This window comes from Ambystoma mexicanum, chromosome 10 (genome assembly GCF_040938575.1).
Source record: "Ambystoma mexicanum isolate Mex_15411 chromosome 10, UKY_AmexF1_1, whole genome shotgun sequence".
Taxonomy (NCBI): domain Eukaryota; kingdom Metazoa; phylum Chordata; class Amphibia; order Caudata; family Ambystomatidae; genus Ambystoma; species Ambystoma mexicanum.
The window spans coordinates 867,086,973-867,109,909 of record NC_090932.1 but is presented as its reverse complement, the minus strand read 5'-3'; the positions used below and the strand labels follow the sequence as shown (position 1 = coordinate 867,109,909).

The 22,937-nt window shown below is 47.6% G+C and overlaps 1 protein-coding gene across 2 annotated transcripts in view; it reads left to right on the top strand.

Annotated features, from left to right (window-relative positions):
• Positions 1 to 22,937, top strand: part of ATP13A3 (ATPase 13A3) — a 1,430,808-nt gene that overhangs the window by 257,812 nt on the left and 1,150,059 nt on the right. For both annotated transcript variants that reach the window (XM_069618570.1, XM_069618569.1), the window contains exon 2: positions 7,516 to 7,603. In XM_069618570.1, the coding sequence (XP_069474671.1) occupies positions 7,559 to 7,603 (45 nt within the window). In that variant the 5' untranslated portion in view covers positions 7,516 to 7,558. The remainder of the gene's footprint in view (positions 1 to 7,515; positions 7,604 to 22,937) is intronic.

Below are 22,937 nucleotides of genomic sequence, written 5' to 3'. Positions count from 1 at the left end.
AGCTTGCTCAAGATTAGTATGCAACTCCATCTATGATGCTGGTGCAAAAACAGATCATCCACCCTCTCTTCCTACTACACTGCAATCCTCTTAGCTTTGTCGAGGGGCATATGCAGAGCACTGTTCCACTACTGCATATTTTGACTATAGTGCCATAATATTTCGGGGTTGATTGAGGGTAAACTCCAAGAAAAACGGGGCAGTCACTTTGCTTGTGCCACCTGCCTCCAAAAGCAATTCTTTATTATTCATGGGGCTGGAGCCTGGACCAGGGGCCACCTGCCCCCAAAAGCCTTTTATTTCGTTCACGAGGGGGCAGAGGCATTTATTGGGGGCTGACTGCCCATCAAATCACCATTATCTATTAAATAATGATGCTTTGGTGGGCAGATGGCACCTCCCTGCCCCATTGCACTAAGTAATTGTAATTTTGGGGGTGGTGCCCTTCCGCTCCAAGCACCTGCCCCAGTTTAATTAAATGTTAATAGAATGGGGCAGGGACCCGAAAGCTCGTTTCTTTTGTTATTGAGGGTATAGGGACCTTCACCGGAGAACGCCTGCTTTAAAAACACCATTATTCAATAAATAATTTGAGTTTTGGGCGCAGGCTGCCTCGGTTGCATTATATAGTTGTGATTTAGGGGACAGGTGCACATCCGCTTCAGACCCTTGCCCTGTTCCATTGAGTTTGAACGCAACAGAAGCAGGGGCCTTTGAGAGGAAAGGCAGCCTGTCCCCAAACTCACTTATGTTCTTGAGGGGTGGGGCACATGGAAGAGTTCGGACGGGAATCTGTGTTGAAGGCAGGTGCAGCCTCAGCACAGCAAAACGGCTTGGGGGGGGGGGGGGGGTGCTAACGGTGGCCGCCAGTGACCTAGGGAGCCCCGGGGAGGACAAGCGTTTGAAGCGGCGGGCCACTTCCTTGGGTCTTGCTGCATCAGATGCAAAATACCCCGATAATAAATGCAGACTGGAAAGTGTTCAAAATGGAAAAAAGCACTTCAGGCTGATTTTTTTTTCTGTATTCGACCATGCTCCCTGACCCCTGAAGCCTACGCCCTGTTGCATTGAGCATGACAAAGGCCATATTTGATTGGGCTGCTGCGCTACATTAAAAGCAGCTGCAGCACTATTTGGGATTTTGTTTTTGTTAGTTTTTTTTTTTGGACTGTTGATGCACGCACCCTGGCTATGAAGTTGCACCCCACAGTTTGAATACTGCTGTTTTATACCCTTACCAACCTGATATATATATCTTTTTTAAAACCTTCTGTTCTCCCCCTGCCAATTCTCATTCCTACCTAGATTCCTTCTTCAACACCTCACCAACTGATCTAGGGCTCATTTATTTATTTTTATTTATTTATTGTTTATTTGTACAGCGCTTATACGCATGTGAAGTGCTTCAAAGCACTTCAAGGCAGGAAGGGAGCAAGGGAATTACAGTAGTCATTCTTGGGCCTTGAAGTTTCTGAATGATCTAACAAAAAGTAACTAGCGTACTAGGCCCGACGACATTTCTCCTAGTGGAAGTGCATGAAGTGTTTCAGGCGCAACCAAACTAGGGAGGGAAGAAAAAGGGGACAAGACAGAACTTACTAGTCCTAGTAAATTTGGGTTATGCAAGTGTACAGACAGACATGCGAGGGAGGGAGGGTTGGGGGGGGTGTGTCTTGGGTTAAGTACAGAGAGGTTACACCTCTCATGGAGCGTATGCTGCAAGTGTAAGTGTAGTAGTCTGAACATAGTGCAGAGGCCCAGCGTCCATCCCAAAGACTGGTGGGGGAGCCTGGGACCAGTGAGGCTCTGAAGGTGAACCAGGCGACCAGTCAGCAAAAACTGAACATTGTTAGGAAGGGAAGGTGGAGTGAGGCAGGAGAGAAAAAGTGAGGAGGTTAGCGAGGGAGAGGGAGAGGGAAGGAGGAAGTGAGAGGAAGGTCTTGAGGCTTTTCCGGAACTTAAGGAGCTCCGGCTCAAGGCGGAGAGAGGCAGGGAAGCTGTTCTAGAGGGAGGCACCTGCAGAGGATAAAGATCTACCCCAAAATCTCTGCTTAGAAAAACTGCTCACCCGCAAAGAGTTGGAGGAAGACGAGCGGAGGGCTCCAGAAGGAGAGTATTTAGGAAGAGAGCATTGAAGAAAGCGCAGCCCTGGCCCCAGAAAGTCTTGTGGACTATGCAGAGGGTCTTGAACTTGATCCTAAAAGCCACTGAAGGGATTTCAGTGCCAGAGAGATGCAGTCCCGGGCTTGAGGCCAAGTATAAGTCTTTCGGTTCTGTTCTGGATGAGTTGTAGTGGATGGAGAGTAGAAGTAGCAAGATTGAGAAAGAGGCTGTTGCCGTAGTCTAGCGTAGAGAGAACCAGGGCTCTGGGGGCGGCGAGCCTTTGGGGGAAAGTCAGAAAAGGTAGAATACCTGTGAGGAGGTGCAGTCTGAGATGTGAGAAGAGAAGGAGAGAGTGGAGTCGAAGATGACCCCCATATTTTTTGCCTCACTAGTAGGTGGAGGCGTGGAGCCAGGGAGGCCGGCCAGTGAGAAATTGGGAAAGCGGGAGTAGGGGTCCCAATGGGGACGATCACTGTCTTATGTCATTGAGGCAGAAATTATTAGCAGCACACAAAAACTGAATTGCGGAAAGACAGTCGGGCATTCTCAGTAATGCCCACCCATCCTGTTGCAATGTTGCCCTGTTTTTTGGCCCTTATCCCCCCTTCTCTACTCCTCCGATGCTTCAACCCATCACTTTCCATTGGAACTTTCGTTTTTCCTTTTTTTGCGTAAAAATGTCCACAGTACCATCGATCATTAAAAAAAAAAGCCTTGTTCTAACCCGAACAACCTGAGCTTCTATTGAACCAACCCCTTTGTCCCCCAAAATGCCACGGTCCTTGAACAGGCGGTGGTTGGCCAGATTACCGGTACCATCAGGACAACAATTTATGACCCCTTCCAATATGGATTCAGCTGCCACAATGTCACTGAAACAGCACTAATTGATATTGCAGTTTCTCATCTCTACTGTGCCTCATTCTCCTCGGCTTCTTCGCATCATTTGATGTGATGGACTGTGCTTCTTCCCTTCTAACGCTCTTTTACCTATGTATCCAAGACAAGCAACTGGCTACGATTGCTTCCTACCTTTCTGATCGATCATTCTTCTCATGAAATGCTAATAATTCAGACCAAATACATTTCCCAGAAAGAGTCCCCAAAGCTTCATGTTGGGTTCCTTGCAGTTCACCTTCTACACCCCCTTTCTTGGAAAGCTCATCCCCCTCCTTTGGCTTCTTATATCCCCCTTTAACAAATAATCACCTGCATCTTCTCTAACTCCTTCCCCACTGACCTCTCCTCCCACATCTCAAACTGACTTTTGTCAATTTTCTACTTCTACTTATACTGCGAGAGGCACTACTACCAAAATGTTCACAGTGCTTGACCCAAACAGCAGGCTGAAATCTTGTAGCCAACCCGCCTCTGTTTGGAACAGTAAGGTTTTTATGATATATGGTGAGACTGTCTTTTTGTCTGAGATCAAGTACTGGATGGCACTTTGGTGCCAGGTGCTGAACACTCCTAAAACTGAGGTCTACACACCTTGTAATCATGTTGCACCACTCATTGCCTTCTGCTCATCTTTCTGATTGACCTCCTTCCCCAAGGCTCACAGTGTGTGGTACCTTTTTGACAGCATTTTTACACTCCACCAATTTGTAACCTCTTGCAACTGCTCCTATACTCAGAACGTCGTCTTACCCATCAGTCTAAAAAAACGCCCATCTGTATCCTTGTACTTAGTCACCTTGACTATTGGTCCGACTTCCTCTTGAGCAACCATCTTTTTTCTTCCTTAACAAAATTGTCAACTAAATCCGTACCATTTACAACCTCCCCCGTTTTTCCTAACATCACTGCCCATCACCTCCATACCATCGAGCTGGCTATGTAACACTGATCCCGATTCAATGTTCTGTCTTTAAATCTATCTATGGCCAGCCAAGCACCACCCTTCCCTACCCAGTGAACACCATCACCTGCTACCCCCTACCTCGGACCCTTCCCTAGTGCTCTGCTTCATCACTACATTCCACGCTCTTGTATGCTGTCTTGCATTTGCACCCGTTTCCTGTCCCTTTCCCATTCCCAGTCCCCACCACTTGTAACACCCCCCATCCAGAGCTCACAAATGGAACTACTATTCCAAAACTGACCTTAAACTTCACCTCTCCCTCAAAGGGCTCACGGCCCCCTATCCAAAACATTGCCCCACCTTTACTGCCCCCCTATTTACATTTACATTGTGTATTATATAACTGAGTGTATGTTATATTTGCTCATTTGTCCATAGAAGCATTTTATTTATACAAAAGGGCATACATGTTTAACGTGGCTCTGGTGTTACCTGTTTAGGCTGCCTCTGATCACCCTGCTCATCAAAAGCCTAACCTTTGTTATAAGCGCCCTCAAGAGGAATTCCACCTCTCGCTGTTAACCTACTGTCCCGCTTTCTGGTTTTAGTACTTTCTTCTTATTCAATAATAAAAAATTAAAGAAAACACATCAGCCGTCCTTTCAGTATCCGACGCAACCTTGTTATGGGGGAAGACATCCGTTATAGACTCGGCCATCACCCAAAACATCGGTGCTATGATGCTTTTCGGTTCAGTTTCTATATCACAGCTCATTACAATAGTGCCTTTTACAATCACGTGGGAAGCCGAAACGTGATGCACAGTAGCTCAAAGGTCCTGGAAATGACTTAGCTGGAAGAAAAAAGAGGAAGCCGATGTGTTTACCCGAATTAATTTGGGTGTCTGAAATAAATATGAAGTTAGACCCATACTAGATGTTGCAGGTACTACAAGCTGCATTATGTGTACAGATGGAGGTTTTGGTTCACGTAACCTTTTTGAGCAACAGCTGCTGGACATCAAAACACATCTTGGCACTTCTTTTGCTCACATGAACTGTTAATGGGCCCGTATTTACGACAGAAACGCTTCTTGACGTATCCTTATGTACTGCATGTTAGTACTTTACTCCAAGGTAGTTTTGGAGTAAGAGCTATAAGCAGTATTGAGAATTCTCCTGTCAATTTATTGCAGTCCAGTTGTAATGTGTCTGCATTCTATGCTACCATACATGCCGCTTCCGTTATATTCCACGTGGATTAAGATTGGTAGATGCAGGTAATCTTTCTGGCTTGCCAGGATTAGGACAATTGCCAGCAAGGATCCTCCACCATAAGGTAGTCTGGAACCATCTTTCTAAAATTCCTTCTGGTAGCAATCCACACTTATTGTCTCTGCACTATATGTGAAAGGAATCTGCAGAACTTTAAAAAAACACAGAAACTAATCATTTGAAGGAAGTTCCAGAATATATAAATATTCAAGCATTAGGCTGGGAACAGAGGCATGTCTAGAATATGAAGGGCCCGAATGGTTTCCTGCAGTGAAGACAAAGAACTTTTTGGTAAAAAGAGCCGTCTGCTTCGAGGAGGAATGTAGTTAAGGTGTCAAGGTGTCAAGGGTGACATCCTTTTGCTTTAGGTTTCTGACCCTGCCCTCCGCTGCAACTCGATACATAGAGACCGACTCTGTGAACATCTTATTTGGGACATGCTGGATTACATTATTTGTCTGGTTTGCTGCGACATGCCGTATTTTTGGTATGTGGCTATGCTATGCTACCTATACTATCTTTACTAAGCTCTGCCATGTTAAAGGATGTGTTCTGCTATGTCATGCTTCTGCTGCTGGGTCATTTTTTGTAATGTTGATCTTTTAGGATCTATGCATTTTGTTGCTAAATGCATGTTTGCTGAAAATATTCAGTTGAAATTGTGCCTCAACACACACTTTTTGTTTGGACTCCCGCTGTATCTGAACTTAACCCTGCCCCCACCCTTGTTTTTGCTTAATTCACCCTTTTCAATTGCTTAACCGCAGCCAAGACATTAAGGGTGATTCGGAATGGAGGAGAGCTTGGAGTGGTGTCTAGTAGTGAGGAATTCAGAGTAGTGGGTGAATGCAGTTTCTGTGGAGTGATTGCCGTAGAACATAGATTGGACGGGGCTGAATTATTTTATTTTTTCCTCGAGGTCAACAGTAATGTAGTTTAACACCACATACTGAAATTGAGTAATGGGTGTGGTTGAAGTGACAAGCCATTCGTCTGGTAGTTAGGGTTGACACTTGGATGTCTTTGGATGGTGGACACTTTAACCAATCTAGGAAATTCCCAGAGACCAGCAGTAGGTTCAAGAAAGGAGAGACAAGACTGCGTATGATTGTGCCAGGTTCTTAATTGGCCACTCTGTGAACAGGCCAGCAAAAGTACAGATGGGTTGACCGTCTGGAGAAGGGTGCCAGTTCAGCTGCAATGGTGGAAGGGCGTTCTAGAAAGTATAGAACGAGTGATGTTTGGTAGAATTGGGGCGAGAGAATGGATTGCAGTCGGGGTCTCTTACTTTGGACGCTTTAGAGGATTAGTAAAACACAAAGGAGAGAAGGGGTAAAGAAATGGTGATGAGGGGTTCAGCATGGCTTGGAGGGCAGAGGAAAGCTTTAAAGGAATCGAGCAGAGAGACGAGGTGAAGTAGGTATAGTCTTTCTCCCTCCTGTGAACTGATGGCAAAGAATAGCTCATTATGGATAGTGAACTTAAGGGAAAATAAAAGTATTGCCAAAACACTTAAGTTTATTGAGTTCAAAGGGTGATTACGGAGTGATTCAGTCTGGAGGAAACAGACAGTTTTTGGCAATTAAAGTAATATTGGGCTCTGTTCTACAGGGTTAGACTGGGACAAGAAATAGGCATGGGCCCAGATTAAATATGGCTCATATTCTCAAATCACAACAAATGGAGTATTACCTAGACGTACTGTTGAGAAGTGAAGCACTATAAGGCACAATGGGTTTGAAACCACCAACTGCAAAGGCAACTGAGTCATGTGACTGGCAGAGGAAAGTGCACCACACTTGACTTTCAGTCCAGGCATTTGGGACCTGTGTTTGGGCCATTCCAGGCCTTGCCTTGTAGAGGGTCCACACCCAAAATGGTTCCAGCATTCAAGATTTTTGCTTCTTTTTTTGGACACTGACTATGAGAATGGACAATTTAGACTGTAACTTTTGGCCTCGTAAAGGAAAATGAAAACGAACAGCAGTGCTGATGTGTATTAGAAAGCAATTTGCACAATGATCAGGCACACCTCAGTTTTCAGCCTACAGCACGTTGTTTAATCAAAGTAAATTTAGTTTCATTTTTAGGATGGTTCCAAATAGTTTGGAAAGATAGTTTCTTGAAAGTGTTTGTTTTGCGGTGCCTTGTCAAACAAAAGTGAATTTATCACGTTCTATGCTTTACAAATTGTATCAAAATAGTGCAATGCATCTTTTTCAGTAAATTGTGCAGCACAGACATATTGACACATTTCTATATAGCTAAGCTTTTTGTTTGTATTTTTAAAAACAATTGCAAGCCTTTTATTGTCAATTTGTGTATCCTTTTTAGCTGCCTTCAAGTATCTCGAAGATAAATTGCTCCTGTAGCAACTATGGAGAAAGAGAAAAAGATCAACAAAGGCGAAGAAGATGAGATGGTAATTGTGAAACATGCCAATTTGAGTTTACATGTTAAATGCTAGTTGGTTTTCTGTTTGGATGAGTTTCCTATTCTACAGTCTGCACATGCCTTGTGTTCATTTTTATGCTGATAGGCGGCTATACTGCGCTATGAACAGAGTAAAAGGTCTTCTACAGGCTTTCAATTAATAAAAAAGCAAACTTCTTCATATGCAACCTTTGAGTCTTCTGTTAAAATGCAGATGCTGCACGGCTCTTCTTTCCATCCTTGCCCTTCTTTTGTAACTTCGTACGCAATCGTCATAATTTTGGATGTGCTCTCTAGAGATTTATTTTCACAGCTTAACACATGTGTGCAGTGCTTTGTGGGGTGAGAGATCGAGGGGGCTGTAACAAGGGTGTGTGGCCTAAATGATGGGCGTGGCCTAAAGTGTGCTGTGCATGTTGGTGCAAGGTGTGTAACTCTAACATTTGTGAAATTGTTAATACTCGCCATCACCAATCTGCACACATTAACAATTAACACAATGGTATAAATCGGATGCTATTTTGAAACGTCGGAAACAAACTCAAAGTAAGATCTATTTGGGTACTAACTCATGTTTTTCTAACTTTCTTTGTCGCTGCACTGCCGTAACTCGTATGCAATCCCCAGTGTTGTAGTGTAAAAAAATATTTTGAATTTTATTTTTAAAGTGGAAGGAGCTGAAAGAATATGCATTTAAATGACCACCATTAGTGTTTTAATTAAATACATGTATCATTAAATTCACAACTTGCTGTTTAATACAGCCATCCCTTCTAATCAACCATCTAACCTAACGGGACCTAACAACTCGGCCGAACTTTTGAAAATGTGCAAGGAGCTGGCCAATCCTGCTGCAGTCTCTAGCTCTCCTGTTCCCTCACATGCCCTCTGCACGACCCTGGCTTCTCATTTCTATTTTTTAAACTTTTATTTTTGGTTGGCAGAGGTTACAACAGACACACACGTTAAAAACGCACAATGTATACATCAATTACGTAAACAGCAGTGCACAAGTGACAAAAGCAATTGTATAATGCATGGGGAAGAGACAGAATACAATGGTACATGATGTTCAGGCATTCAACAACGGGGGGCGGGGGGAGACAAGCTACTCTCGGATGGCCTCTCCTCTTGATTGTTGAGGTAGCTACTAAATGCGGACCATATGTTTTGGGGGCAAGAGGGCGTAGGGAGCGTTACAAGGTTTTCGGGATCATGTAAGCAGGCTCAGCCATTTCTGGAATGTCGTGGGAGGGCAGGGCTGTTCCAGTTTAAGAGCATACATTTCTTAGCCACCATGCAGCTGATATTGAGGAATTTAGCCATGCGTTTGACATCGTCGGCTCCCCAGACCCCGAACAGGATCCCCAGTGGATCAGGATCGATTATAGTGTCGGTTACCTCAGCGAGCATCTCTAGAATTTTTCCCCAGAATTCCTGCAATTTGTGGCAAGTCCAAAACATGCAAATCATCGTCGTCCTCCGCCCTGCAGTGGGGGCAGGAGTGTGTGATAGTATGGGCGAACTTGGAGATCCGTAGGCGGTGTAGTACAGCCTGTTCAGTAGCTTATATTGAATGGCCCGGTAGCGGAAATTAAGGAAAACCTTTTGAGTATGTGAGCACCTTTCCTCTCACATCTGGTCGGGGATCTCCCAGCCCAGCTCCTTGCCAGCTCATCGCGTGCCCCGGAGACCTGGATTAGGGCATTTCCTTGTGACATTTTATATTAGGAGATGACCCTGCGGGCGCCACCCGAATTGGCAATGTATGCAAACACCGGGGTGTCAGGGGGTTCATTGGGAAAGGAGGGCCATGCAGCACGGAATGCAGGCCGGAGCCTGTAGTACTGTTGGACATCCAAAGCAGACCCGGAATGGCCCGGTTTCCATGTCTGAGGGTCAATGAACCTGCCTACGGGATAGATGTCTGACAATGCCTGGTAGCCTAAAGCCCCACAGTGCCGGGCTAGAGCAGCGTCATGTGTGGGCTCCAGTCCAGGGAAGGCCCACACAGGGAGCCATTTATAGTATGGAGGGGATTCCTCTGTGTGTTGAAGCAGACACTTCCAGGCACGCAAAGTGGTGCCGACTGGATCAATGGGGGAGTAGCGTACATAGTGCTGGTGCAAAATGGGGGACATTATGTTAACACCGGCTGCTGCCAGGGTTTCTAGTTTAACATGTGGACGGACTGGAGAACCGGGGTACCAGTGAGTGGCGTGTTGGGCCTGAGCCGCCGTCCAATAAAGAATGAAGTCGGGAGCAATGAGCCCACCTTGTTTATATGGGAGCGTCATATCTGACAATTTCTAGCGCACTGCCCCCGAGTGCCACAGGAACTGAGCGCGCGCTTTATGCAATCCTATGAAGTATTTCTGCCCTGGCCATATGGGTATATTACTGAAGGTATAGAGCAGCTTAGGCAGTAGAACCATCTTGACAAGAGAGAGCCTTCCGGTCAACGACAGTGGGAGGGAATGCCAACGCATAATTTTCATCTCGGCTAGTTGAGCAGCGGCCAGGTAGTTATTTGCAAGAAGGGTAGGCTTAGTTAGCGATACCTGGAATCCTAAGTATCTGATTCCACCAGGGGACCAATGGAGAGGGTAATCAATAGCGGGCTGTTGGGTGGAGTCGGTGAGCGGGAAAATCTCGGATTTAGAAAAGTTAATTGTAAAGCCGGAGTGGGTGCCTACGCGTGTGATGTCTCGTAATATGGGGTTAAGGTGGATGGATGGATCCCTAACATACAGCAATACGTCATCTGCATAGAGAGAGATATAATTTCAGGAGTATCTTTTAGCCTTATCCCCCTGTGAGTGGCGTGCTCGAGTGTGGTCCGCCATTGGCTCTATCACTAGAGTGAAAAGGATCGGGGAGAATGGACAGCCTAGACGGGTGCCCCTGGAGAGTGGGAACAGCGCGGATGTGAGGGAGTTCACTCGGACCCTGGCCACTGTTAGGCAGAAACCTGTGCAGTTCCCTTAGGGACCACTGCAAAAAGTTTAAGACTACAGGTGTTAGCAGTAAACCCAATTGGTAGCAGTCTGCACCACCCAGATTTACCTGGTAGCTGTGGCTGAGCAGTCAGACTTCTCTCAAGAAGAGTTAGGCAGTATATAGAGTATACACATTAGGTACAAAAATACAGTAGCACAAGCAAACACTGACCAGAGCTTTGGTATAAAAGTATATAATTATTTACTTAAAAACACACTTGTAAAAATACACTGGCACTAATATGTCACACAAGTTCAAACACAGTCATTAGGAATATATACACCTCCCTGATTTAATTATTCGACAAGTCTTAGGAAAAGAACACCACTTATTATCAACACAGAGGTGAGCGCTTAACCAAGATGGCACTCCCAATAATTATTTAAAAAGGGAGAGAAAAGGCAGAAATAGGAAAACACACAATACCAACACTTTTAAAGAACCATCAGCAAGTCGAGAAAGGTATGGTCTACTGTAGAGCAAAAAGTTCATAGGCCAGGCCCACTCTTGGAGAGAGCAAGGCGGAATGTGCCCAAGATCACACAGTTGAAGTACACTTTAAAAGTCTTTGCAGATAGTTCAAAAAGGAGTTAGATCAGTTCAGAAAAGTTAGTTAACAGGTCCGAGGTCACCCCAGGATAGAGTCAAGGATTTACGGGACACCTTGAACAGTGAGAAAGCTCCAGCGGGGGCAGTTGTTCCTGGCAGCGGGTGCAAGTCGGTGCTTCGTCCAGGGGAAGAGAAGATCTCGACATGGAGGAAAGCTGCAGGTCGTTGCACTGCCAGGGAAGAAACCAGCCGCGGAGTTTCCCGGTTAAAAGGTACTACCCTTTTATTCGCTGTAGTGGTGAAGCGTGGCTATCCGGCCGCCGGGGTGCTTGGCACGGGCGATTCGACCACGAGACGATCCAGGAAGGCGAAAAAAGGTGAACTGGTTAACCCCACCAGCTCAAAGGAAGAAGACTCTCCTGGAGGAAGATCTTCTCTGTCGTTGGGAAGTGGTGAGTTTGGTTCAGCAGGGCTCCACCGGTGGTGTCGTCGTTGTAGGTCGGCTCAGCTTCTCCCTCTTCGGATTCTTTAGGTCCTGTGGCAACTTCTGAAGTTCCAGTCCCCAAAGCCCTGCTTTTATGCAGAAAACACCCATTCATCAGTCCTAGCTGTCACTCAAACATGCTAAATGGTGAGCCGGGCGGCTCACCACTGGGTCAATCACACAAGAGTGCGACTTGAGTTGCCGAGGCAACTCAGTCCAGGGTGCCTATTCCCCCCCCTCCCACACCTCCTGTAGACCCAGACAGAATGGCACCACTTTTGGAGGCTTCTGTGTAGAAGCCCGCCAAAAGTGGAACAAAGGGCTCGACTTGGGTTGGAGTTACAGAGGCGAACACAAATGCCATTTTAAAACCGAGTCCTGGCAATAAGGCCCAACCGGGGAATAAATATTAAATAAATAACCCGGCGGTATCTTTAACATTGCACCAAAAAAGTGGTGCGTTTTAAAATGAATGGGAAAATCCCATAGGAAGCATTCCGGTGGAATATTTCGCGTGGTAACCACTGCCACCAGCCAGAAACTCGACAAGGGGGGACGGGACAGTGCCCCCTTGGAAAACAGACCCAGGGGCAATCTAATTACCCCTACCAGTACTTCCACAAGATGATGGTTTGTACTGGTTCTGTTCACAATTTGAGACTAGTAAAGCCAATGGTGACTTTTCATGCCCTGGGAGACAGTAGTCGGTCACAGGGAATGGAGACTATGTTTGGGGTCCTCTATGACACCCCTGTGTTACTGCACTGAGGGTGCTGTGTAACACACTTACCAAAAACACATGAAGCCCTATTGAGTAAAAGGCCCCATCGCCCATAAAACACATTACAAAGTCAAAGGACACTCTCAAATCATGCCTCAGAGTGGGAGAAAGAGTCTCACTCTTGGCAGGAGAAAAAAATAAACCCCAAAAATCCAGCAAAGCTGCTGGGGGGGACTCACTAGGTTGGGAAATTATCCTTAACAGAGAATTCTCCCTAACAGCCACCGGGGCGGTATATAGTAATTTAATGTATCTGATCATGTTGGGGCTGATGCCCATTGTCTCCACCACCAGCCACATATACTTCCAGGACACCATATCAAATGCTTTCTGAGCGTCGAGCGTGACTGCCCCAGCGTGCGTACCCTTATCTATAAGGGACATTACATTAAATAGCCGCCTGATGTTATACAAAACCTGCCTGGTCTTCATGGACCATATGCGTCATAAACGAGAGGAAGCGGTTCTCTATCACCTTGGCGAAAATCTTAGTATCAAGGTGCATAAGAGAAAGTGGCCTATATGAGCCACATTCATCATTGGGCTTGCCAGGCTTCAACAATGCCGTTATGACGGCTTCCCGCAGGGACGGAGGGAGGATGGATATGCGGAATGACTCGTCCCAGACTTCTAACAACTTGGGGGCCAGCACTGCTATGTGTTCCTGGTAGAATTCCGCCGTGAGTCTGTCAGGAAGGTCCGAGATAGCCTTGACTATCACTTCCAGGGTGATCAGGGATTCAAGCTGGTCTCTGGTGAAGGAGATGCATGTTGTGGGGATTTGATCGAGTAGATCACGCATGTGGTGTTCAGTGTGTTTGGGAGGCTGGGAATATAAGGTTGTGTAGAATTCAACAAATATATCTAATATCTGATGGTCCGACCACCGTGGAATGCTTTGGCTCATCCTTAATGGAGGCGATGTGGGCTTGACCCCATTCCCCTCTTATGAGAGTTGCAAGTGTTTTCCCTGGTGTATCACCCTCGCCATACTTGCGGGCAGCTCGGGGGCGGCTAAAATATTGGACCTCACTGGTTGCAAGTGCGTTGTATGTCTGAAGTTCATCACTAATTAGGGCGAATTTGGCGGGGTCAGCAGCGGTTGAGCATTCCAGTTCTAACTTGCGTAATTTGGTTTCGGATCGCCCAAAAGCGACTCTTATTGTCTTTAGCACACCCGCTTCTCTGGATATGGGCATCCCCCCGATATAAAACTTGAAGGCTTCCCACCTGACGCCAGCGGAGGTGTCTCGGGGGGGGTGTTATGCTTGAAAAAAGACTCAATATGAGCCAGTATATCAGCTTTGAACACGATGTCTTTAAGGGCCAAGGATTTAAAACGCCATGTGTTAAATGTCGGGACAGGGGTTCCTAGTTCTACCGATATGGTGACCGGAGCATGGTCAGACAGTGTGAGAGTTAGAATCTGTGCCCTCTCCACCCTGTCCATCGCTTCGCTTGATATTAGGAACATGTGAATTCTGGAGGAACTATCGTTAAACAGAGGAGTAATAGGTATATTCGCGCCGGTGAGGGTGCAATGTCCTCCAGATGTCACGGATGTTAGTGTTGCGCTGTAGCGGAGTAGCCTACGTGCTGCCCCAGACAGTGGTCGAGCGGAGGTTCCAGTCCTGTCCAGGTCTGTGTCTAATATTAGATTCATGCCCCCCCCATATAATCTGAATACCCACATAACCCAGTAATATGGTCGCCCCAGTGTCCACAAACTCGGGGGCATCTACATTGGGGCCGTAGGAGTTAACAAGAAGATACTCCCTGTTCACTGTGGTACAATGTAATATAACGTATCTCCCATCAGGATCTATGTAGTTCTTTTGTAGTGTGAATTTAAAGGACTTGTGGATCATTGTCAGAACGCCTCTGGCTTGTGTGGAGTAGGCAGTGAAGTATCTGTTGGGACCCATGCTACCCGCAAGAGCAGCTGTGTCTATTGGTGTAGGCCATCATTTTACGAATCTTGGTATGGTTGCTCAATCCCCAGACATTCCAGGGCATTATGGTAGTGGCATTTCACTTGTCTAAGATACATCCCAGCTCATTTGTCGTGCCATGCATTTGCAATCTGTGCGGTTACTTTTGAGTTGCTTCAACAGAGTGTGCTCTGTCAGTCTGCCTCTGCCTTTTGCAGTATAACTTCCCGAAACCCCGCCTCCCTCCACCCTCATAGTCCAGTAATAACCAGCAGCGCTCGTTCACACCCATTCCCTCCCACCACTGACATCCCTCAACAATTGGGTGTCAGCATGCCGAACCCAACATGGACCAGCCAACCTTTTCACCCAACGGGGGTCCATACCAACCAAACATTCCAACACGAGTTTGCAACTGCTGTGGGGTTCGCCGTTGCCGTCTTGCCAACCGAGCAAAATAATGGTGAATATTGAGGTACCGCATGGATACGTAAGTTTGGCTTTGTAGGTCCGTAAGTCATGGTTTCTCCCTTGAAGAGCACATGGGTCAGCAGGCAAAGGTATCGCCGCAGTAGCATGAGCCCTGTAGCATCAGTCAGCTCAGCCGGAGAGCGACGGGGCGTACAGGAGTGCGAGCCAGTGTTACCCTATGATTGAGCCGGATATCCCAGAGCGGCTTCGAAGTTGGGTTGTGCAGCATAACCGATCAGGTGACGGACATAACGGTTGTTAGTTCTTTGAAGTCCTAGGGGGCCGACGGGGGCGAATCAGTCATTATCCATGTCCATGAAGTCCCCAGGAGGATCATTGAGCGGTATATGTGCCTCTATGAACTTCACCGCCTCCTCGGGAACCGTGAAGAAGTACAATTTCCCTCTAAATGTAAGCTTCAAGCGCGCCGGGAACAGCATGGCATAGGGGATGCTCTGTTCTCTCAGCATCTTCTTGACCCCTAGGAATTGGCGTCTCTCCTGTTGTACCCCCACAGAGAAGATCCTAATTATTTGGGAGCCCAAGCGCAATTCCCCCTTCTCGCGGGATAGACGTAGGATAAGGTCCCTGTCTCTGTAGCTGAGTATTTTTGCAATAATGGGCCTGGGAAAGTCGCCAGGTGCGGGGCGCGATGAGCACGCTCCACCGTGAAAAAAGGGGAAAGAGCAGGGTTGTCGAGCAGCTCCTTCAACAGATCCTTCACCGCCAGTTCCTTGCGGCTCTTGAGAGCATTTTCAGGTACTCCGATTATGCGTATATTGTTCCTGCGTGATCTCGACTCCAAATCGTCGCATTTGGTCTTTACCATTTTCATGTCCCGGCAGAGGGTGGTGACGGTGACTCGTACCCGCGTGATCTAGCTGGGATTTGTTTGACGCCACATTAGCATTAATGTCGTCAAGTTTTTCATGAAAAGAAGCAAAGTTCTTAGTCATGGATTCGAGTATAGCCGCAAGGTCGGGTGCCGGGGCAGGAATGGATGAGGTGGTGTCATTTTGATTGGAAGAAGTGTGGCCCTGGTCGGATTTGGATGTTGCCTTGGTGAATTTATCCATGGCTCTTGTCTTACTGGTGCCTCGGGACCTGCCAGACATGACAATATAGGTGGATCTGAGGTATTTGCCGCCGATAGGTGTCCGAGTGTTATAGCACAGCAGGCGCGCGGATGTGGACCTTTGGATATAAAGAGGCCACAGTGACAATGGAGCACGTAGCACTGCAGAAATGTAACTGCGTCGCGGTAGATAAGGTAGGTTGATGCGGTACCTTTGTGTCTTCGGCTGAGAAGGGTGAATGTTCCACGGTTATGCTGTGGGCCAGGCTGTGGTAATGGTGCAGATGAAGACCAGCAGGGGAGAACTGCGGGCGATCCCGTCCCCGCTGCCCACCCAGCCGGGCGTACCGTGTTGGTAGAGCCACAACAGGGAGCCGCATGTGCAGGAGCAATGTGTGCTGGAGCTATGGCAGGCACCACAAGTAGCAAGATGAAGACCAGCTCCCCAGGGTTGTGAGTTTTCCGCTCAGAGGGACCCGGAGCTCAGCGGTTCTGCCCAGACCCCCACCCAGTGGCCAGCGTGAGCCACCACAGCCCGCAGATGGCTCCCCGGAGGAGCAACAGTAAATGGGTCACCCCAGGGCCAGAGAGGAGCATTATGAAGGGAGACAGCAAGGCAGCTTGGGCGCCGGAGCACAGTCAAAGGGATATCAGAAGCGGATCCCCAGCACCCTCCTCTTAGCCAGTAGGGCAGCAGTATCCGCGTCTAGCGAGGTGTCCAGTAGAAGAGTGCGGCAGTGCCGCACCACGGCTCACCAGCTCAGTCTCCCTTATCCCCACAGCAGTGTATGGGCAGCGCACCCCTGGCAATGTCACCGCTCTCGGCTGTACGCCGCACACTCCCGCCGTGGTGAAAGCGGGGCAGGGAGCCGGCCAGGACTCCCGGTCGAGTCCACGAAGCGGTGTATGCAGTGGGGGCCGCAGGGAGGCTGCAGCACTCCCCGCGGAACGCCAGATCAACGGGGCCAGTGGTGAAGGAAACCGGAGCACGGTGCGAGGCGGCCCGCGACCACAGACACAGCAGGCCGCGGGATGTCTCCGGGCCGGGGGCCCTCCCCGTGCCGCCCCAGCGGGCGCAGATGAGCAGGTATGTGGGCCCAGCCGGAGGTCCGCTCCAGGATGTGCTCGGCAGGCCTCGTAGGGGTCGGGGAACCAGGGCGACGGTAGGCAGGACAGCAGCCAGTCTCCACCGTGAGACCATGAGGGCCCAGCCGCCCCGCAGGCAGGGTGTCTGGTGGCCGCAGCTCGGGACCCCAACGCGGATTCTGCCCAAAATTATAGGTGCATGGAGAAGAGGGCATCTGCAGTCGGCATGGGAAGTGATGGCCAGGAGCACAACGGATGACCGCTGATATTTACGGATGAAAGCAGGCAATCACGGAGCTCACGGGCTAAGTTGCCATTTTTGGGCTGCTCAACAGCGCCCCCCCCCCCCCCGGCTTCTCATTTCATCACTAAATCTCAGGACATCCTGTCCACTCTCTCTTCCTCTCCTCCTTTTCCTCCTCCTCTGCCACCCTTGGTCCGTCTTCTGCCACTTCCCCTCCTCCTGGCCCCTGTTCACCCCTGACGATGTTTCCAGACAAGTCCGATCTATGAAGGTTGAAAGTTCTCCCCTGCTCATCCAGAACCATCAAAGACCACATCGACACCCTGGCTCCAGCCTTGGCTGATTTCTGCAATCACTCCTTTGCAACAGGAACCTTCCCCTCCCCCTTAAGCACTCTCTTGTGTACCCCTTTCTTAAGAAGCCCTCTGCCGATCCTTCCTCTCCGGCTAACTATCGCCCGATCTCCGTCCGTCACTCCTTTCCTCGCAAACTCCTGGAAAAGCTGGACATCTCCCTGCTTTATTTGCATACTGAATCTATTAGTTGTCTTCACCACCACTAGTCTGGCTTCAGAGCTGCCAGAAGCACGGAAACTGCTCCCCTGAACACATGTGAAGACTTGCTCTCTAATCTAGACTCTAATCTTCCTTCTGTCCTCATTCTCCTCGATCTATCCTCTGCTTTTGACACTGTCAACCATGCCATCCTGCTCAATTGCTTCCGTGACAACATGGGTATCACTGGTCAGGCTCTGTCCTGGTTGACCTCCTTTCTCACTGACCGACCCTCCCAGGTCCAACTGAGGTCTTGTTTCCCTTTTTCCCCAGAAGCTCACTGTCTCTAGAGCCCTGGTCCTTTCTAGGCTCGACTATTGCAATAGCCCCTCTCTAAATCTGCCTGTCTCTACTCTTCGACCGTTACAACTCATCCAGAACAGGACAACAAGACTTTTCCTTGGCCTTAAACCCAGGGATCGTATCTCCAGCTCTGAAATCTCTGCACCGGCTCCCTGTGGCTGCAAGGATCAAATTCAAGACCCTTTGCATCATCCTCAAGGCTTTCTGGGGCCTTGGACTGCACTACCTCCAACTTTCTCTTCCTAAACGTCTTCATTCTCGATCTCTCCGCTCATCCATCTCCAATTCTCTAAGGGTCAGACGCTTTTCCACGCAGAGAATGGGGGGCAGATCTCTTTCCTCGGCTGGGGACTCCTTCTGGAACAGCCTCCCCGCCACTCTCAAACTTGAGCATAACCACCTCGGGTTCCGGAAGCAACTCAAGACCTTCCTTTTCGCTTCCGCTTCCTCTTGCTATGCCCTTCTAATGTCCCTGATAGCTCTGCACACTAGTCACCCCTGAACTCGGGCCCAGGCTCCTGCATGTCCAGTTGCCCTCGCACTGCCTCCTGGCTCGTTCAGCTTTGTCGCGATTTAATAAGGTGGTCACACTCAACTCAGGGAGTTCCTTTCCCCCCAAGCAAGGTGGCGCGCCGCCAAAGTGCTTATACAGATTCAACTTTAGTGAGGCCTCCAACGCTTCACACCACCCCAACAAACGCCCTCTATAGCCCCAATGAGCTAGGAACCAAGCCTGTGTACCGTAAGAATATATATTTATTTAAATCTGTCTGCAAACAATCACTCTGTATCTGGGCGTGTTCTTTATACTAGTTTTTTGTGTTGCTTGACTAAAGATTGACTGCCGTGTTTGCCTAGCAGTATTAGTACGTCTATAGATATTAATCTTTAGATTTCATGCTTCAAAGAGTAAAATACGATGCAAAACATTTTAAATTAATTTTTAGGTTTTTATTTTTATCTGCAGAACCTGTGTTCAGGGTCCAAATTTTGATTATCATATATTATCTTGTGCTCATAGGCATACAGATTACTTTCCTGAAGCCAGAATGGTTGTGACAGAGTCGGAGTCGGAAGCGGCTGTGTGGCGTGTGAGATTCTTTGCGAAGACGCCGGTTCGTGACACAGTGCGGCTTGACTTCACGTAGCGCACGCTGCTAGGTCCTTTCCTCTAACCCACGGAAGACCGTGGAAGTCCGAGGAGGAGGAAGACGGGAGTGGAAAACGCGAAGAAAACGCGTGGAGGATCCTAGTAGGCAGCAGAGGGGAGTGAGACTGCACTGACTGGGGCCCTCCGCGGATCCTGTAGTTCCTGTCCATAGCGTACCAGGTTAAGGCTGGTTAAGGCAGCCCAAGACGGGATCGATTGCTGCCGCCTGTGACATTACACCCACGCCAACGTATGTTCCTGCCGGCCCACTAAGCCCGTGAGCATTGTGCCTTGCGGGGCGGTGGACTGCCGGAGGACTAACAGTGAAGGTAACTTTAGCTGTGTACTGTGGTTGTGGCGGTGAATCTATTGTGAATTTATTCCACTGAGGCAGTGGTGGAGTGTGCATTACGCCTTTTTTTGCCTTGCCCCTCGCTGCACCTCCCCCCCCCCCTCTACCCCGTCTCCCTTTTTTTTGGCCCTTCAGATGGCTCCCAGACGGTCTTCGGACTAAGAAGGGAGTGTAACAACTCGGGAAGATTGTGCCCTCTGAACCGTTGAGCTTGACAAGGGGCTGGGGGGTAAAGGATACTGATAAAAAAATAAAAAAATAAATAAAAAAAAAATAAAAAAAAAAAAGAGACACTAGTTGGACCCTAGTCCGTGGTGCATTAGTGCCAGCAGGAGTCAATAAGCTGAGAGATTAAATCTATTTTCTGAGTGCGAGCTATCTATTCCAGTCTTGGCTTAAATGCAACCAGGAAGTGAGCGGAATCACACCACATACAACCTTAGGAAGTCTAAGGCTGTAATAACACCGGTGAATATTCTGAACTAAGAGGTCCCTATGGGTAAGCGTAAGCCAAGAAAGGCTCAACCAGCTAACCAAGATGCTATTACTAAATTTTTTCCTGTCAATCATCCATGTGAAATTAATTCCACTGTGATTGAGGAAGATCCGCAGGACCAGCATGACAACGACCTATTGAGTGTGTCTAATTTTGATGACATTGACAATAATTCATTATTGGACTTATGTCTCAACATTCAGAGATCTGACACCATTACCTGTTCTAAGGCCGACCAATACCGTCAAGGTGCAGATAAATAGATCGAGATCAATGATCTCTGAGGAACGGCCAGTGGTTGGGGGACAGGAGAGACTGTCCATTTCACCGAACCTTGCGATGGTCTCTATTGAGGATGACCCGGATGTTGAAATTGACCAAACGGATAAGTCTTACCCAGGAGCAGTGGAAATCGCGGAGATTCAGTCATCTGTGGTATCGCTGCAATTTGCATTAAAAATCTTGCTGAAGATGTCAGGGCGTATCCTAGCCAATACCGAGTCCCTAACAATGATGGAAAAAGAGAGAGGAAGGAATTCTGACGAAGCAGAAATAAATCTGTCTGACGCTATTCATATTGCTGATGTATTGGAGGGCAGCAGAGCCTGGCAATTGACGAAGAGGCAAATAGCCCTAACCCATTCTTCTCTAAAAAACAGAAGAGGCTGGCCAGGAAAGCGGGAAAGCCGAAAAAGTCTGGTGCGAAGTCTACTTCAAAGGCAGTACAGAAATCATTAACTCTGCCATCCAAGAAGAGCAGGAAAAAATTAGCCAGAGCAAAAAAAAGGAAAGCAGCCGGTGAGGGTTGCCTGACCAGCTGGCTTCTACCTGAACAAACGGAGGAACTGGAAGCCGAGGAGGAGGAAGATCCAGGGGAGGCTGAGATAGCCCATATAACTGTAGAAACGGTGCTAAGTGAACCAACAGTGCACGAAGTATTAGAAGATAAAGAGGATGAAGTCACTATGGATAACAAAACTACGAAGAAAGGAAGCCGAATATGCTTGATTAAGAATCTATACCAAAGCAAAAATTCGAAGTGGCTATCGCGCTCTGAGCTTCTGACAAGACTCTACTCTGTTCCACAACTACGGGTACTTAAATCAGAAGACTTCCAATTTGTGGAACCTCTGAAAGGTCCTAATAACTACGTTTCAGCGTTACACTGTAAGTTCATAGCAACGGCTGAGCTGCTCAGAAGCTTTAAAGTGGAACTAAAAACAGTGGATGTTGAAGTGGACGCTGATATAAATGAAATAGACCTGAATAGTATCGAGGAAGAGGCAGTGATTTCTTCAGCAATAATGACTCCTCTAAATCTTCCGATGGACAAAAGGGTGGAAGCATCTGATGTTAAACAAGTGCTTAAATGGCTAGCAGACGCACTTTTCCCGAGATTTTATCCAGACCATGAGACCTATTGATTCTATCATGGAATTGTCGGGGCTTTGCGCATCTTTTGTCACCTGAAGGGTCAACAAAGCTATTGGAGAAGCAAAGTTGCTTCTGCCTACAGGAGACGTGGGCCACCGATCCCTTACTCTTAGACGGCTTTGTACTCCACCACTCACCCGCCAGAAGGGGTGAAAAAGGCAGACCGTATGGTGGTATGGCGATAGGGGTGACTAATGCTCTGGTTTCAAGAAAGATTGACTCTAATCTTGAAAGTAACTTGATGGCAGTAGAAATAACTTTGAACAGCAAGGACCCCTTGGATAAAATTCTGTTGATAAATCTTTATAACCCCCCTGGGGCAACCCTAAGTGTACAATTACAAGATTCCCTTCATGACATATTGGCCACATGGCTGACATCATCTGCTGGCGCAGGGATTATTATTGCTGGGGATTTTAACTGCCACATGAAGGGACGGGAGAGTAAAACGGGAAATGTGAAATTGAAAGATCGGAGTGAGATGGTCCATAATAAAAAAGGGGTGGAAGGGGAAGCTTGGGAATATTTGTTTGAGTCCTGGGATCTGACACTGTTGAATGGTAGAACGATGAGTGACCACCCGGGCCATCAAACATGGACAAATGGCAAAGCCCACAGCACGTTGGACTACATAATTGTCTGCCCCAAGATTCTTCATTTAGTGGAAGATATGATTGTTAATTCTAATGAGTGGAGTGATCATGCTGTCCTGAATTGTGTAATCAGTAGTAGTAGAGAACAACAACTATGTGGTAACCTAGGGGTGGTGAAAATTAGCACGTCAGGCAACAGGATCTCCTGGTCAGATAATAATATAGCACTTGCAGTCGAGGCTTTGGGGGCACTTGAATTTCACAAAGGCCCCAATTTCAGTGCAATGAGTATTGAGACCATTGAGAACTGGATTCATGCTTTTGCGGGTACGCATGCATCGGTGCCAATAGGAGCAATGATAAGTCAGTCGGATAAAAAAGTACCTTATGATAAAATCATCAGAGACATGAAACGGACCCTTCGAGCAGAACTCTGCTGGGTTAAACGAGCTTATTTACCTGGTGAGAACTGCTTTGTAAAAATAAGGGAAATCAAAAATAGATACAGGTCAGCTATTAAGGCAAAGAGAAGGGCGGATAAGTTACTCTCCTGGCAAAGATTAGTAAAGACCATTTGTGAAGGTAAGACACGTAAAATATGGTCTCTTCTAAGTGAGGTAAGCGGAACTCAAAAGGGAGCTCTAACTAATCCTATTGAGGCTGGGGTATGGGAAAAATTCCTAGAAAACCGAAACTTGAAAGATGACAACAGTAGCTTGTTAGGTAGCCCCCCGACAATTGCCCCGATTATAGTTTCATTTGAAACTATTCTGAATAAAATTGGAGAGATAAAATCTTCTCGAGCGCCAGGTCCCAATGG